Source organism: Neolamprologus multifasciatus, chromosome 7 (assembly GCF_963576455.1).
Source record: "Neolamprologus multifasciatus chromosome 7, fNeoMul1.2, whole genome shotgun sequence".
NCBI lineage: Eukaryota > Metazoa > Chordata > Actinopteri > Cichliformes > Cichlidae > Neolamprologus > Neolamprologus multifasciatus.
This window is the reverse complement of record NC_140445.1, coordinates 14,362,888-14,379,145: the sequence shown is the minus strand read 5'-3', so window position 1 is coordinate 14,379,145 and position 16,258 is coordinate 14,362,888. Positions and strand designations below refer to the sequence as shown.

At 40.6% G+C, this 16,258-nt stretch overlaps 1 protein-coding gene across 1 annotated transcript in view; it reads right to left on the bottom strand.

The window, feature by feature from the left end:
* The window catches only part of jmy (junction mediating and regulatory protein, p53 cofactor), a 31,890-nt gene that overhangs the window by 5,421 nt on the left and 10,211 nt on the right, over nucleotides 1–16,258 (bottom strand). Inside the window, exons 2-8 of the mRNA XM_085169268.1 lie at nucleotides 10,778–10,951; nucleotides 2,676–2,826; nucleotides 1,992–2,161; nucleotides 1,300–1,465; nucleotides 759–949; nucleotides 546–632; nucleotides 149–235 (exon numbers count right to left, since the gene is read on the bottom strand). Of these exons, the coding sequence (XP_085025394.1) occupies nucleotides 149–235; nucleotides 546–632; nucleotides 759–949; nucleotides 1,300–1,465; nucleotides 1,992–2,161; nucleotides 2,676–2,826; nucleotides 10,778–10,951 (1,026 nt within the window). The remainder of the gene's footprint in view (nucleotides 1–148; nucleotides 236–545; nucleotides 633–758; nucleotides 950–1,299; nucleotides 1,466–1,991; nucleotides 2,162–2,675; nucleotides 2,827–10,777; nucleotides 10,952–16,258) is intronic.

Genomic DNA, 16,258 nt, shown 5'->3' with positions numbered 1-16,258 from the left:
CCAAATATCAAAGAGAAATTAAAAATGCATGCCATGGAAGAGTTCGGGTCTTAGGAGGTTAATGTATCAAGACTATGTAGATGTCACTACAAGAACATAAAACACTGTGGACAAGCACAAAATGTGTGTGTTTATGTTAAGTCCTCACCTGCTTGAGGCTGCGAAGCCTGTCAAGTGTCCTCTGCCTCTCCTGACTCACTCTGGCGTTTCGCTTAGCTTCATCATCTTCATCTCCCTTTATACAGAAACAGCAAATGAGATCAATGTGTTGTGGCAGGGTGAGGAACAATTGCTGCTTTCACTGCTTTGGTATCGATATTTGAAATTTGTCTCGCAGCAAGTTCTAAATCAAAAAAGTTCAATCATTGCTACAGAATATTTGCCATGTCTGTGAGCATCAAAGTGGACTCCCTGTTTTCTTTCTGGTGCTATAAAAATAAAACTGCATTGAATTAACTGGTAATATCATCTCTTCATTTACTGATAGAGTAGAACAGTGAATATATAAATCCTACCCCTTGCAGCCACAGATAGAAGTTTCTTACCTGCTGCAGCTCCTGCAGGGATTTGCTGTCAGTATGGCTACCTTGGCGCTGTTGTATCTTCTGGTTGTGATTGATGATACATATTTCCTATTTGAGGAAGAACAAAACACAAACATAATGTTATTATGACCTGTCTAAACAGACCTGTCAAACTGATCCTTAACTCACAGGAGATAAAGCACACAACCGTATCTTTAGCCATCGGTAATTTACCTTCTTATTTTTGAGGTAGACTTTCTTGGCAGTAATGCGGCCCCTGCGGGCCTCGAGCTGCCGGGTCCTCTGCTGCAGGGTGCAGAGTTCTTCTTCTCTGAGGGGTGACGGTGGGGTCGTGGGGTCTTCTACACCCTTCATGGCATCAGGACTCTCAAAGGTATCGTAGTACACCACCTCATCCTGTCGCTCTGGCAGAAAATCAGAAGACATTGAAGATTCAAATGCTGCTTGTGCAGCTTATACAGCTCGTAACAATGGCTCAAGGATTTGATCTCTGATTGACTATGAGTAGAAGAAAAAGTGGTACTGAGTGATAAAGTCAAAGCAGGACAGCTGTGGTGCCACGGGGTAAGCAAAGGACTTAACTGGGAGAATGAGGTTGGAAACCAATGAGAAGCCAAAACATTTTGTTTTATACTTGAAAACCACATTTTTCAGCACATGTAAGCATCAGTCATGAGTCTGACACACTGAGCTATAACAGAAAAAGAGAAAGAAAAAGAACAACCTGAACCAAACCATCTAAAGAGATGCTCACCTGTCATCTGCCTGCGCAGACTCTGCAGCTGGGCAGTGAGCAGCAGCTCCTCGCAGCGCAGCACCTCGGCCTGAATGTCATACAGCTGCAGCTGTAACTCATAGTACAGCGCCTCCAGCTGGTCCAGGCGAAGCATGGCATCCTCCCCACCCTGTAGACTCTGCATCTAGAACAACAACCACAGAGACTATTTCAAAGGCCAAAGGACACCGTCCACAGGATTTTCCAAAAGCTCTACCTGAGTGACTGTGCATTTATATTTCACATTAACAGATCCGGTGGAAGCTGAGCCAGTGTTTGTGTCTTCTCTAAGTGCTATGCTACAACACTATGCTACCAGGTACATTTTTAGTTTTAGTGTATTTTCAAATGCACAGCAAACATTTGACCCCACAGTCATTCCCAGTGAGTCATTTCCACTCCTGCAGACCAGGAAGTTGTTCCCTCCATTACAGGATGCCACAGCCATGAGCTCATTTTTCCATCACTGCTATTATCTCGAGTTCTTCTCTTCTGTTAACTTCACTATGTCCATGTCCTCTTATTGTGGCTTCTTAAAAAAAAACCTGACTGAGCACCACTTTTTCAGAACACACCCAGATAGGCTTCAGAATTTTGACACTGATCTTGGTCCACATGTGTGATTCATTTTTGTTTGTTTTTTTCAGCAGCATCAGCATGTTATGTTTTACCTCCTCCTTCAAGCCATGTTTCCTCTGTTCCAGGCAGATCTCTTTGGCCCTCATGAGCTGCAGAGTTTCTTTGGAAACGGCAAACTGCAGCCGCTCCATGCGTTCAACCGCCGCTGTCCACGCTGACTTTCCAAACTTTCTCTGGTCAGCTCGCATCCTCTCGTATAGAGCTATAACACATACAGTAAAGAAGTAAGTGAAAAGGGCTAGAGCTGCAGCGATTAGTCAGCTAGTTAACTGGCAAATGATTAGACATTTAAACAGCAGTTTAATGACCATAATTGTGGTTAATAGTTTTGAATCATTTGGAGCAAAAAGAACATGTGAAAAAATGGTTTGGCCTAAACGCTATAGTTTATTTCTGGAGTGTTAAATGCCTAAAATGGACAAACCAGCAGTGCTTTGACTTGAAATCCGAAGTAAATAAAGCCCATTTGAGGAAAAACATATTTTTATTCCAATTCATAGCAGAGAAGGTTTGAGGATTAAAATGTGTCACAAGTCAGGGTGGAGTGTATGTTAATGACTTTGGTATGCCAGAGGTTGGAGATGAGAACAGAGCCAGAATGTTTTATTTTCACATGATCTCTAAGCGCTCTCTTATGAAGTAAACATACTTTCATAAAGGTTCAAAGGTCACCACAAAAACAACGCCAGAGAAACTAGCCTCCTGTGTGTGTTTACCTTTCTGAGATCGAGTTGTGGTTTCAAAGAACTTGACAGTCAGGTCTTGAATGGAAAGCACTGCGGCGTGAGCCTTCTTCTGCCACTCCTCGTCCTCTTTTCTCAGGCTCTCCACACGACGAGGGCCGAGTCGCTCAGTCTCCAGAGAAATCTGGCAGGAGTTAAGGCAGCTTGTTAGAACAGCTTAAATGTACAGTACTTACATTAGATCAGGTATCATCAGTGAGGTAACAAGAGTTTTTATAGAAAGATTTTGCAACATGGTATTTATGCCTTGGTCTTACTGTTCTTTAATAATGTTTTTTTAAGTCTATCTTTGTTTACATTTTGGCAAACGATGCCAAACTAGCAGCTGTCGGTTCCTGTTTAGGTATGTTCATGTATACTGGATTACTTTGAAACTGTAGAAAACTAAAAATATGTGTAAAGCACATTTCAGAGTTAGATGGAGATTCCCAAGCCGTTTTATGACCATCGTAGACTGTATATAAAAGATGGACGCAACTTCCTGGTCTGAAACTTAAAGCAGACGAAGAAGCTCCTATTAGGCCACAGTTTTTTTCCTGATGAGTTTATGGACTTGATAATTGAGTTTCAAGCAAGAAGCAACATTCTTGTGCCAAAAACCTCAGCTCTAATCGCGATTTGAGTCAATCCCTCTAGACTCACACGTCATAAAGCCCAACTTCAGAGCATTAGAAGGCATGTTTACACACACACACACACACACACACACACACACACACACACACACACACACATACACATGTATATATAAATATAAAAGAGAACAATTTTTCAATCCCAGCTGGGCTAACTTGGCCCAAAGAGAAATCCATTGCCTTAACTGCCTCTTTGAGCTCCCTTTTGTTTGAAGAACACTGGCATGCACCTGTTCTGATCATTGTATGCCTTCCTTTCTCTAAATCCCACTTCACGTCTGCCAGTTTGAAAACCACCACAAAAGACCATCTATAGCATTCTGAAATACCAGGAAGTCACAGCAGATGGTGATAACAAAAAGGAAATGGCTTAGGCGCGTCTGTGCACGCTTATACAGTGACACTGACCCAGTATACTTGTGAACAATAAATAAAACGATACATGCGCCGAGGTCTTTTTTTCCCTCCTGCCAGGTGAAAAAAGAGTAAGAAAAAGAAAAGCGGTGTCACGTGGAGTTGTGTTCTGGGTGTTGAGGGAGAAATACAACCCCCTCTAAGAGGAGAGGGCAGTGAACAAAATGTACACACAATATAAGCTAAACTCCTTGCGAGGGCCTCCTGTGCATGCAGTCGTATTTCAATATCTTGATGCAAAACAGATGTGCGTAGGTGCTCAAAAATAAACAAGACCATAATAATCCCAATCAAAGCCCAAAGGCTTTGATTTATGTTAACCAGCATACTCTGTGCTTTTATTCTTGTGCAAGTGAGGCACAAGAACAGGGAGTGGTTCGGGGGTGAAACCGGGAGCAAGCGGGGGAGGAGAGTCTACATCAAAAGAAAAGAAAAAGTATGGCAGGAACAAATCTTAGAAAGTATTTATTCACCTAAAAATGACAACAACGTGAGGAAACAAGAGCAAGGTTGCCTTTTAGCAGGTCGATCCCACCTGGTGAGGATGGACAGACATTCACCAGCCTCCTTTCCTTTACCTCTTTGCATGCCATCACTGACTTTGTCCCTGCTGACATCTGCAGCAAATCAAACTGAAGAAAACATCTCTTCATAAAGTTGGCTGTTGATCATCAGTCTGTTAGACTGGTTTTATGCAAAGCTGAAACGCATCCAGACAACTGACAAAATGCATCACCTGCTCTACGAGTAAAGCAGGCGAAAGCCCGTTGAAATGTAACACAAACACTAGCATTTGGGGAATTTCCTGAAATGTGCATTGTTTGAATATACTTGGTGTCTGATCAAAGTCTCAATAAGTTATGGAAATAAAAGAAGTGCGGTGCAAACAAGTGATGATTCAAACCTGTACAGTTGCTCGGAAAAGGCGACACATTCCTATGACTAATATACATTTGGACTGTGAGCCAAATGCAGTAAAGGAGTTTTACATTTTAATTACATGTCAGCTTTGAAATGCTTTCTGCATGTTTGGCTGTCTGAAAAACTAGCCACACAAATAAAATTAGCATCCTTTTTCCCCCAGCCTGCTCCCTTCTAGTGTTTTATCACTCACTTCCTGCATACAGTTTAAAAATACAAAAAACAATGGTGGTGGGGGTTGGGGGGGTTGACTGAGTTACGTCTGTTAACACCTCTGGTCATGGTGTCATACAGTGATATGTCAGCCCTACTTAAAACAGAAGTGTGACGCCATTTCCCACGCTAAAGTGCTGGGATTACAGGACGGATGCTGTCATGGTAGCCCTTATCTCATTTGATTAAAATAGCATGACTGTGGTAGATACGAGGCAGTCTTCATCAAACAATTATTTATAATTATTTGAAAAACCTGCAGTTCCTTCAAAGAACCAATTTTAATTTAAATTGTATCTTGAGGTATTTTGTTACTAGCATCCTGTCGCACAGGAGTGAATGTATTAAAAAAAAAAAAAAAAAAGATAACACACTTAACCAGGCAAAAAATATAATTTTTTGGACCAGGAAGGTGATTCTCAATCAGATATTAGCTGAAAACTTGACATGTGCAGCGTGTCTTTCACATCTACAGCAAATGAACAGTATCTGAAAGTCACGTCCTGTAAAGAACTGACACAGGTCTGGGACATACAGCTGTTTCCCAAAGCCTTATCAGAGATACTCTCAGTGGGAGGGTGGCCGCCAGGAATCAATCTTAAGGATGGGAAACAGGCCAAACTGCACAAGAACTGGATTGAAAATCAGTGCCAACATGTTTTATGAATTACTGGATCAAAATTTTACATCTTTAGTCATCAGTATGTATTGAGGAGGTAAAAACAGAAGTACAACAGTGAGTGTCTACAGTCATCTGTAAAACATGGTGGTGGTGGCTTGGTCATGGTTTGGAGCTGCTGAGAAGGAAGTCCTTCAATATATTATCTATTTAATTAATTTTGAACTTAAACATTTAGACCACAAAGAAAAAACGAGGACTTTTAGAACTAGTAAAAAACAATTCGATTAATTGCTTAATTAACAAATTTATGTGCATAGAAATGTTTTCTCTTAGCCCCTTTCTACTATTACCTACTTGGCTTGGCTTGGCTTGGCTCAATTTTTAGGGTTTTCCATTAGATGGTATCAACAGACAGGCTTCCACACATTGGCCAGTCACTGGCTTCACTCCATGAGTCATGAGAGCGACTACGTCACGAAACCTGCCATTTTTGAAAATGGCTACACAAAAAAAAACAACAACAACAACACCATGATCCCCAAGTTTGACGAAAAGCTGTACACCGAGCAGCAGCTATACCATCGCGTCGACGTCCTCCATTGTTGGGTTGTGTGTGTCGCATGCAAATGGCATCACAGGACTTTCAACAGTATTGGTGTAATGACCCCAGGCACATTAGGTGGTACTTGTATGTAAGGAAAGCCACCAAAACAGAGCTGAGTCAAGTCCCTTCGAGTCGAGTTGAGTAGGTACTAGTGGAAAATGGCTTTTTGAGTCACAGGAAATTAAAACAAAGCTGCCTCGATGACACACTGAAGTAATGACAAAAGAAGGGCGAGGAAATAAACGTTTTTCAGTGATGCAGGGCGGTGGAGAGGTGGAGCATAGATAAAAGAGCAGAAGAACTTAGCAGAGGTGAATCTAGTGTAGCATGTTGACAACTGTTGCCATGTTAGAATGAATACAATGTGAAACTGTAACTGGAGCTCACCATGGCACAAAACCATCTCTGCCATGCCACAGTGAAACCACATTTTTAATTCATGGCTGCCCTCTGACCTCCTGAGCAACAGGACACCCACACTGGACTGCTCCGACATGCTACGGACAATGCACCGTTCACCAAAATGCCTGATGAGAGAACATTCATTCAATTTTCCATCAGCTCTTTGCTGTTTCTGGTAAGCTCAGATGTCTCCAGTTGAGAGCGTGAAAACTTTTAGCTGAAATTTCACTGCTGAGCAGTAACAATGGTGAAATTAATGATTATACATATATATTCATATATCTCAGCTCCTACTTGTCAGCAATATTTACTGCTTTCTGACATTTTACAGACTAAACCATTTTAAAGTTAATTTAGGAAAAATAATTATCTCCAAGAAGATTAACCTAACTTTTAAGTACCAAAAAATATATCATGTGAGCATTAAATATTTTTTTCCCCAATTCTCTCTAATGTGTAATGCCTCTACCTGACAAGATTACACCTTACTTAGATTACTTTCAGACAGTCATTTCCTCTTATGTGATTCCATGTGATTATGTTAGCTTCGTATATGAATGGCAGCCTGGTCACTTTTCAGTAAAGGTCAGACATGCATCACTTTAAACTTTCAATACATCCTGAGTCTGAATGCACGTAGTCCCATTAACAGCATGCACAGAGCTCTCCTCTATCTTTAGTTGCTTAGCTCACAAGGGGACAGTTTTTTTTTATCATCATGTCAGGGGCAAAAAAGAAAGGAAAAGAAACTGTTAGACTGTTTATTAAATATCCGGCTACTTCAACATTTCAGCATCAACAGTGATCTACAGTATAAACATCAGAGTGAAAAAGACAGTTTGCTTGCTTTTAGTTGCCACATCCACTCACAGGCCTCTATTCTATCTATCACAGATTTAAGACATCATCAAATCAAGCTTTACAATTTCAACAAGGAGAACAGAGTCTGGCTAATGAAACTCTTTCTGTTCTTTGGAATCTCATGTGCAGAACATTATATACTGCAAGTACTATGCATGGTTACATTACTGTTCCAGGAACGCTTACATGAAGCCATAAAAGTGACATATGTCTGAATAACAGGACACCACCACTTTAACAGACTGATGAAACCAGCATTGTTGTTTATTTAAAAGAGCTCCGCTATAACATTGCAGTGTGTAGGTCCTTGAAGCACTTTGGTCTTTTCACAATAACCTCATACATGCCATGTGTATTACTGCATTCACACTTGCAGATGAGGTCAGAACAGGTTGTAATACTAGCACCCGTCTGCCTTTTTCCTCCTCACCTTTACGACAACAAGCAGGATGCAAACTGCATGTAAGTGACATTCTCCTATGTGCTGATTCCCTCTTACACCTCTTCCCCTTTCTTCACAAAGGAGAGAATCTCCACAAACCCCTGACTCATCAGTTTGAAAAAAGCCAGCTCTGTGTCAAGGTATCATTTGCATACAGCTTTGTTTTCAGCCGTTGGATCGCCCTGAAGGGAGCAGGTGGTACAGCTGGAAAAACTTGAGCACATGAAGCACATGGAGAAAATAAAAAAGGTTTGAGGTAAAAGTTGAAATAGTTGCATTCATTAGACACTACATTAAAGTTCAGGTTTAACATCATACCACACACAGACTACCAAACAAATGCTGAAGGATTTGTTTCCAGCAATGTAGCAGATCTATAAAACCTGAGGAATTAAAAGAAAGTAACAGAAGGTCTGACTCTCAGACTCTCGCTGGTTGTGAAACACCTGAAAAATCTTGGGAGGAGGAGGAGGAGGAGAAGAAGAAGAAGAAGAAAGAAATGTAATCTTAGGAAAACATTTTGATGTTTACCTGTTTTTATTTATCTATTTTATTTACAATCACAAATTCTCTATTTCGTATTTCAGCAGTTAAAGCAATATTATAAACATTACTATGTAGTATATAAAAATGCTGTCATGGGCTAAGCTTGCCACATGCTGGACTACATTTCCCATAATGCAATTCATAAGCTCTTTAATTCAACAAAACGCCATGCTTTTATAGCCCCACCTCCCCACCCGCAGCACAACAGTTTGTATTGCAGCATTGTAGTAATCTACACAAAAATGTACAAAATGTCAGTGAAGGCTTCACACTTTGCACAGTTCACCAGAAACGCATTGCTTATTTCTACTGATTTTTTTTTCCACAGCATAAACAAGACTGCTAATCTTAAAACATAAGACTGCCAACACAGCTTAAAGGATTAGTTAATCTGCATTAAAGGGTTACACAACTTATAAGCAAAAAATATTCACTGGTCATGGCCGGTTGTGTCAAATGTAAAATATTCACAATTTTTACTATTTTCTACCTTTTTTTCCCCTTGGTGCTTTGGACTCTCTTGCTCAAAAGAAAGATACAAAAAATATAAATAACTAATTGGCTATAGCAAAATACCAGAAGCTTTGAAAGATAAAATACTTCTCTTAAATTTGAAAAAAGAAATCTATAGATTTACTGATTCAGACATATTTTTCTTATTGTCAATAAATAAAAAAGACCAACAATCAATGACGTGTTAGCCCTCCTCTAAAAACAGGTTGTGAAAAGAAATATTTTTAGTAACACTAACTTTGAACTTTATTTACAGGAAACTATTTTAGGTTATAGATAAATCCATAAATCCTTTGGTATCTGGACATTTATAACAACAAACCACAGTTTATATTTGACTCAGTTCCACTAAGTGCAACACTGATGTGTTTTTAATATATCTGACAACAGTGGAGCTTTGCATACAGCGAGTAGAAAAATGTACTAACACTTAAAATTTAGATTTCTTTTTTCCTAACTATTGCAAACATTTAGACTTCTCCTTTAAAAAAAAGTGCAAAGGGAAAAACAGTGAAATATCTCACTTAACATCAGCATCCGCCCAAGAACCATCAAAACACACACTCAGAAATCACACCCCAGACACACACAAACACACACACACACACACACACACACACACACACACACACACACACACACACACACACAGGCACTTGTGTTGTTAGTGACAAGATGCCGAATAAGCATGCTGTGAAAGGCATGTTGACAATGTAAAATACTCACAGCCCAACTGTGGGTGAAAGACTGAGACAGTCTATGAAAGAGAGAACAAAAGACAAGTAGAGAGATAGTAATAGGGACTTTATGGGACATTATTTCTATTGTCCATTAAATCAATGTCCATGAAACGTGCCTAACATGCGTTGTGCTTATCAGTGTAGACCGACTCTATTTAGAAATTAATGGCAATTATTTACAAACATTCACCAATCTGTTTGACAGTGTTTGCAATCAGTCTGAGCTAGACCACAACTATTTGGATACAGGATGACTCCCAAGAGACAACCCAGGCAGTCGCCTTGTGATCAAAAGTCAGGGATGCTGCATGACCAGTCTGTGGGCAATCAGGTGATCACCCTGACCACTTGCAATTTGTGGCTGAATGTAAAGAAATTCAGTGCAATCACAGCAACCTGACCTAGTTGCAAGACAGTTGTTGTCCTATTTTTACTCTAGCTAACTTCTAGTCCGATTGTCTTGGTTAAAAATATGAACTATCATATTAGTGAGAAATCAGTTGACTTATACAATTTTCTATTGGATTTCAATGTCATGTATATCACTTCTTATCCGCTGAGCTTTTGGACAAGTGTACGAGAAGCAGCTAGAACTCTGACCTACTGACTGAGCAGGCATGTGCCTCCTCCTCTCCATGAAGTCTGTGAGACAGTAGGGATTAGTCTGTGGATTTACTTCCCTTTCCAAGCCTAATGAAGAAAAGCAACAAAGACAGAGCAGAGAAAGAGAGTGGGAAACAGAAGGCTGTGCTGAGGCTGCAGAATTACTGAGTGGTTTAGTGACTGCTGCAATAATACTTATGCTGGTTAAGCTGCTCTGCGCTGGGGGAAAGCCTCTCTGCTGATCCTCTGACCTCCACAGCCCCCAGTAGCAAATGCATAGCGCAGACCAGCTACTACCCAACCATCAATACCACTGCACCCAGCCTAAACACCTAACACTGCTGGTCAATGCACTTGGCTTAGAAGTGTAGGCTCACTATGCAGCGGTTCAGGGATCGTTTTCCAGCACTAATCAAACCATAGCAACAGCACTTTAACTGCTAACATGCACCACTGTAGAGCACGCCGACCAGTTAGTCGGCAATAGCTAGTGCTAAACCTACTTAAATCAAGCCCCTCAAACAGATGGTATTTGTAGCAGTGTGCCTGTGTGTATTACCTTAATCTGCTGTCGGCGCAACATTGCCAGTTCCCTCATGTCCCTGAAGGGCTGAAGCAGGTAGTGATAGAGCTGAGTTGTGGCTTCCAGCAGCTCTCCATACGCTTCGTCCTCCTCCGGGTACACCTGCAGCAGCTCCACCATGCTGTCCATCGCTTTGTGTTTATCCAGCACCTGGAGACAAAATGTGCATTGAACAGTATAGTCAGACAAACAGTCCACACAGTGAAAAACACCGCACTGGAGTAAAAGGTTGCTGATGCGAGAAAACCAAAAGACTAAACATTTCAGGCTTTACAAAGCCCTAGTGGTTGCCAGTAAAGACCAAAATCTAGACCAAAAGTGCCACAAATAATAGTTTTATAGTTTTTACAGGCTTGTTAACCACTAATTACTGTACTCTGTAGCTTTTAGCTGGGTGTAAATATAGTTAAATCAATAGTTAGTCAATCAGCAACAGATTTAATGATTAAATAGTGACATAATGTTCAAATCTTTTTTTAAGTAAAATGCTCTAAGTTGACTGATTTCAGTTAAGATGAATATTTGCTGTTTTCCTGATAGTAAAGTGAGTCTTTGGGGCCTTTAGGTCTATTACAGATCACCCAAAATACCTGAGAAAGTATCGGGCAGATATATTAGTAATGACACTGTTAGTCATCCCTAATTTTCAGCAAGCATCACTCAAACCTGAGTGCATGGTGTATTTGTATTTCGTAAGCTGTTTATCAGGTGCATGTTAGTGGGTGAAAAGAGCACCAGGACAGTGTATGAAAAATATCACCAGTGGGGGTTTTTTAATGACTGGATATGGGACCTATAAAATCAGCATGTGTATTAAATGGAGCAGGAGAAACCTGGTTATTCACCTATCTGTTTACATAGTAGATTTCTGATATTCTATGTGCACCCATGTGTTGACTTCTCACCATCACAACCACTATCTTATTCACCCACAGAGACAGATCGGAACCAAGGATAAGAAGTTAATTATTCACTGTGTCCTGGTCCCAATTAGTACTACAAGTAACACAGGCATGTTTCTGAAAAGCAGAATGTGTACGTGTCTGCATGTTAGTCTGCTCAATACTTTGTAAAATACACAAAGATACCATGATTTCATATAACTAACATACTTGGAAAATATACCAACACACCTATTTGCCAGTCTACTTGTCCTGCAACTGGTGTGTTGAGGGCATTGGAAAGTTGTGTGAGCTTAGAAATATGTGCATGTTAGAAAAATGCAAACATTATCATTAAAAGCTTTAAATTGATTGTAATTTAATGCCAATGACATGCATCTTTTCATAATTAGGCATGTCATTTTGACTCTTTATAGATATTTCGGTCTAAGTACTTTGAGTACTGAATTATTACGCAACTACAGTCCTGTGACAAAGACCCTAATTTCTGTATATTTTGCTAGGAGAATGGGAAATTGATGCAAACATACATGGAAATACACTACAGAAGCAAATCTGAGTTTGTAAAAATCTAACAAGCTTGAAAATCAAGATTGCATGAGCATCTTTATTCAACATAGACTGAACTCGCTTATGCAAGCCTTCATTCAATTCAATTCAATTTTATTTATATAGCGCCAAATCACAACAAAAGTCGCCTCAAGGCGCTTCATAGATACAGAGAAAAGCCCAACAATCATATGACCCCCTATGAGCAAGCACTTTGGCGACAGTGGGAAGGAAAAACTCCCTTTTAACAGGAAGAAACCTCCGGCAGAACCAGGCTCAGGGAGGGGCGGCCATCTGCTGCGACCGGTTGGGGTGAGAGAAGGAAAACAGGATAAAAGACATGCTGTGGAAGAGAGACAGAGATTAATAACAGATATGATTCAATACAGAGAGGTCTATTAACACATAGTGAGTGAGAAAAGTGACTGGAAAGGAAAAACTCAATGCATCATGGGAATCCCCCGGCAGCCTACATCTATTGCAGCATAACTAAGGGAGGATTCAGGGTCACCTGGTCCAGCCCTAACTATATGCTTTAGCAAAAAGGAAAGTTTTAAGCCTAATCTTAAAAGTAGAGATAGTGTCTGTCTCCCGAATCCAAACTGGAAGCTGGTTCCACAGAAGAGGGGCCTGAAAACTGAAGGCTCTCCCTCCCATTCTACTTTTAAATACTCTAGGAACAACAAGTAGGCCTGCAGAGCGGGAGCGAAGTGCTCTAATAGGGTAATATGGTACTACAAGGTCATTAAGATAAGATGGGGCCTGATTATTTAAGACCTTGTATGTGAGGAGCAGGATTTTGAATTCAATTCTGGATTTAGCTGGAAGCCAATGAAGGGAAGCCAAAACAGGAGAAATATGCTCTCTCTTTCTAGTCCCTGTCAGTACTCTTGCTGCAGCATTTTGGATTAACTGAAGGCTTTTCAGTGAGTTTTTTGGACATCCTGATAATAATGAATTGCAGTAGTCCAGCCTGGAAGTAATAAATGCATGAACTAGTTTTTCAGCGTCACTCTGAGACAGGATATTTCTAATTTTAGAGATGTTGCGCAAATGGAAGAACGCAGTCTTACATATTTGTTTAATATGTGCGTTGAAGGACATATCCTGGTCAAAAATGACTCCAAGGTTCCTCACAGTGTTACTGGAGGCCAAGGTAATGCCATCCAGAGTAAGAATCTGCTTAGATACCATATTTCTAAGCTTTTCAGCGCCGAGTACAATGACCTCAGTTTTATCTGAGTTAAGAAGCAGAAAGTTAGTGGCCATCCAAGTCTTTATGTCTTTAAGACATTCCTGCAGTTTAACTAATTGGTGTGTGTTATCTGGCTTCATGGACAGATAGAGCTGGGTGTCATCTGCATAGCAGTGAAAATGTATGCTATGTCTTCTAATGATGCTGCCTAGGGGAAGCATGTATAATGTAAACAGAATTGGTCCTAGCACTGAACCCTGTGGAACTCCATAATTAACCTCAGTGTGTGAAGAGGACTCTCATGTAATGTCTTCAAGTAGTCTTCAAGAAATAGTTCTCTAGGCTTCTTGAAGGACATCCAAATCTCTTCTTTGGACCTTGACTGCCTTTTGTTGTGTTCAGAGCTGTGCAGCCAGTCAGACACTTTCCAGATAGTACTGCATGGTTTGATCAAAATATGGCACTTTACAATACTGATAAAAACCTGCTGCCACGGATTTTCAGTTCTTATGCAATTTCGCTTATCTCAGCCTTTCCTTCTCATTTACCTTAAGAAGGGCTTCTTGACAGTCACAACTGAGACCATTTCTGATATTCCGTTTCTAATATTCCGTTCACCAAGTTTCCAGCTACAGTGGGGCAAAAAAGTATTTAGTCAACCACCGATTGTGCAAGTTCCCCCACTTAAAATGATGACAGAGGTCAGTAATTTGCACCAGAGGTACACTTCAACTGTGAGAGACAGAATGTGAAAAAAAAATCCATGAATTCACATGGTAGGATTTGTAAAGAATTTATTCGTAAATCAGGGTGGAAAATAAGTATTTGGTCAATAACAAAAATACAACTCAATACTTTGTAACATAACCTTTGTTGGCAATAACAGAGGTCAAACGTTTACTATAGGTCTTTACCAGGTTTGCACACACAGTAGCTGGTATTTTGGCCCATTCCTCCATGCAGATCTTCTCAAGAGCAGTGATGTTTTGGGGCTGTCGCCGAGCAACACGGACTTTCAACTCCCGCCACAGATTTTCTATGGGGTTGAGGTCTGGAGACTGGCTAGGCCACTCCAGGACTTTCAAATGCTTCTTACGGAGCCACTCCTTTGTTGCCCGGGCGGTGTGTTTTGGATCATTGTCATGTTGGAAGACCCAGCCTCGTTTCATCTTCAAAGTTCTCACTGATGGAAGGAGGTTTTGGCTCAAAATCTCACGATACTTGGCCCCATTCATTCTGTCCTTAACACGGATCAGTCGTCCTGTCCCCTTGGCAGAAAAACAGCCCCATAGCATGATGTTTCCACCCCCATACTTCACAGTAGGTATGGTGTTCTTGGGATGCAACTCAGTATTCTTCTTCCTCCAAACACGACGAGTTGAGTTTATACCAAAAAGTTCTACTTTGGTTTCATCTGACCACATGACATTCTCCCAATCCTCTGCTGTATCATCCATGTGCTCTCTGGCAAACTTCAGACGGGCCTGGACATGCACTGGCTTCAGCAGCGGAACACGTCTGGCACTGCGGGATTTGATTCCCTGCCGTTGTAGTGTGTTACTGATGGTGACCTTTGTTACTTTGGTCCCAGCTCTCTGCAGGTCATTCACCAGGTTCCCCCGTGTGGTTCTGGGATCTTTGCTCACCGTTCTCATGATCATTTTGACCCCACGGGATGAGATCTTGCGTGGAGCCCCAGATCGAGGGAGATTATCAGTGGTCTTGTATGTCTTCCATTTTCTGATGATTGTTCCCACAGTTGATTTTTTCACACCAAGCTGCTTGCCTATTGTAGATTCACTCTTCCCAGTCTGGTGCAGGTCTACAATTCTTTTCCTGGTGTCCTTCGAAAGCTCTTTGGTCTTGGCCATGGCGGAGTTTGGAGTCTGACTGGTTGAGGCTGTGGACAGGTGTCTTTTATACAGATGATGAGGTCAAACAGGTGCCATTCATACAGGTAACGAGTGGGGGACAGAAAAGCTTCTTACAGAAGACGTTACAGGTCTGTGAGAGCCAGGGATTTTCCTTGTTTGAGGTGACCAAATACTTATTTTCCACCCTGATTTATGAATAAATTCTTTACAAATCCTACCATGTGAATTCATGGATTTTTTTTTCACATTCTGTCTCTCACAGTTGAAGTGTACCTCTGGTGCAAATTACTGACCTCTGTCATCATTTTAAGTGGGGGAACTTGCACAATCGGTGGCTGACTAAATACTTTTTTGCCCCACTGTAATAGCTCTTTGGGAATCATTGTTTTGGTGCAAAAAAGCGATTCTATACCTATACTGGGAACAAATTCTGTGTTTTTGTGACAGTGTGCTTGTAACAACAGTTTAAAATTGGCTCTTTGCTAGGTTATCTGTCATTTGTAGATAAAACAGGCTTTTTTGTCTGAAGGACAAGGATAAATGTAAAGTGGCTTAATAAACCAAAACAAAAGAAAAATACTTCTCTGAAGTGGTCAAGTGCAAGGGCTAGACTGGAAAGAAGTGAAAAAGCAGACAATGTCCAAGGAAAAACTTTAAAAGACCTTCACAAAAACGGTAAAACTTTGCTCCAGAATACCTAACCTTCCTCTTGCATTAGGGTCGGCAGTGGCCTGTTGTTAGGTTTTAAATGCATAAAAGTGGATTTTAAATTTGTTTATTTCAGCAAGACCTTAGACTTTGTCAGGAATCTCTATTTTAAAAAAAACAAAAAACTGAATTTCACTAAATTATAAAAAGCTCTGGTGAAAATGATGACCTTTGTGTGTTGGGGTTGGTTTTGACCCAGTTATAATATAAGACTATAAAACTAAAAGGT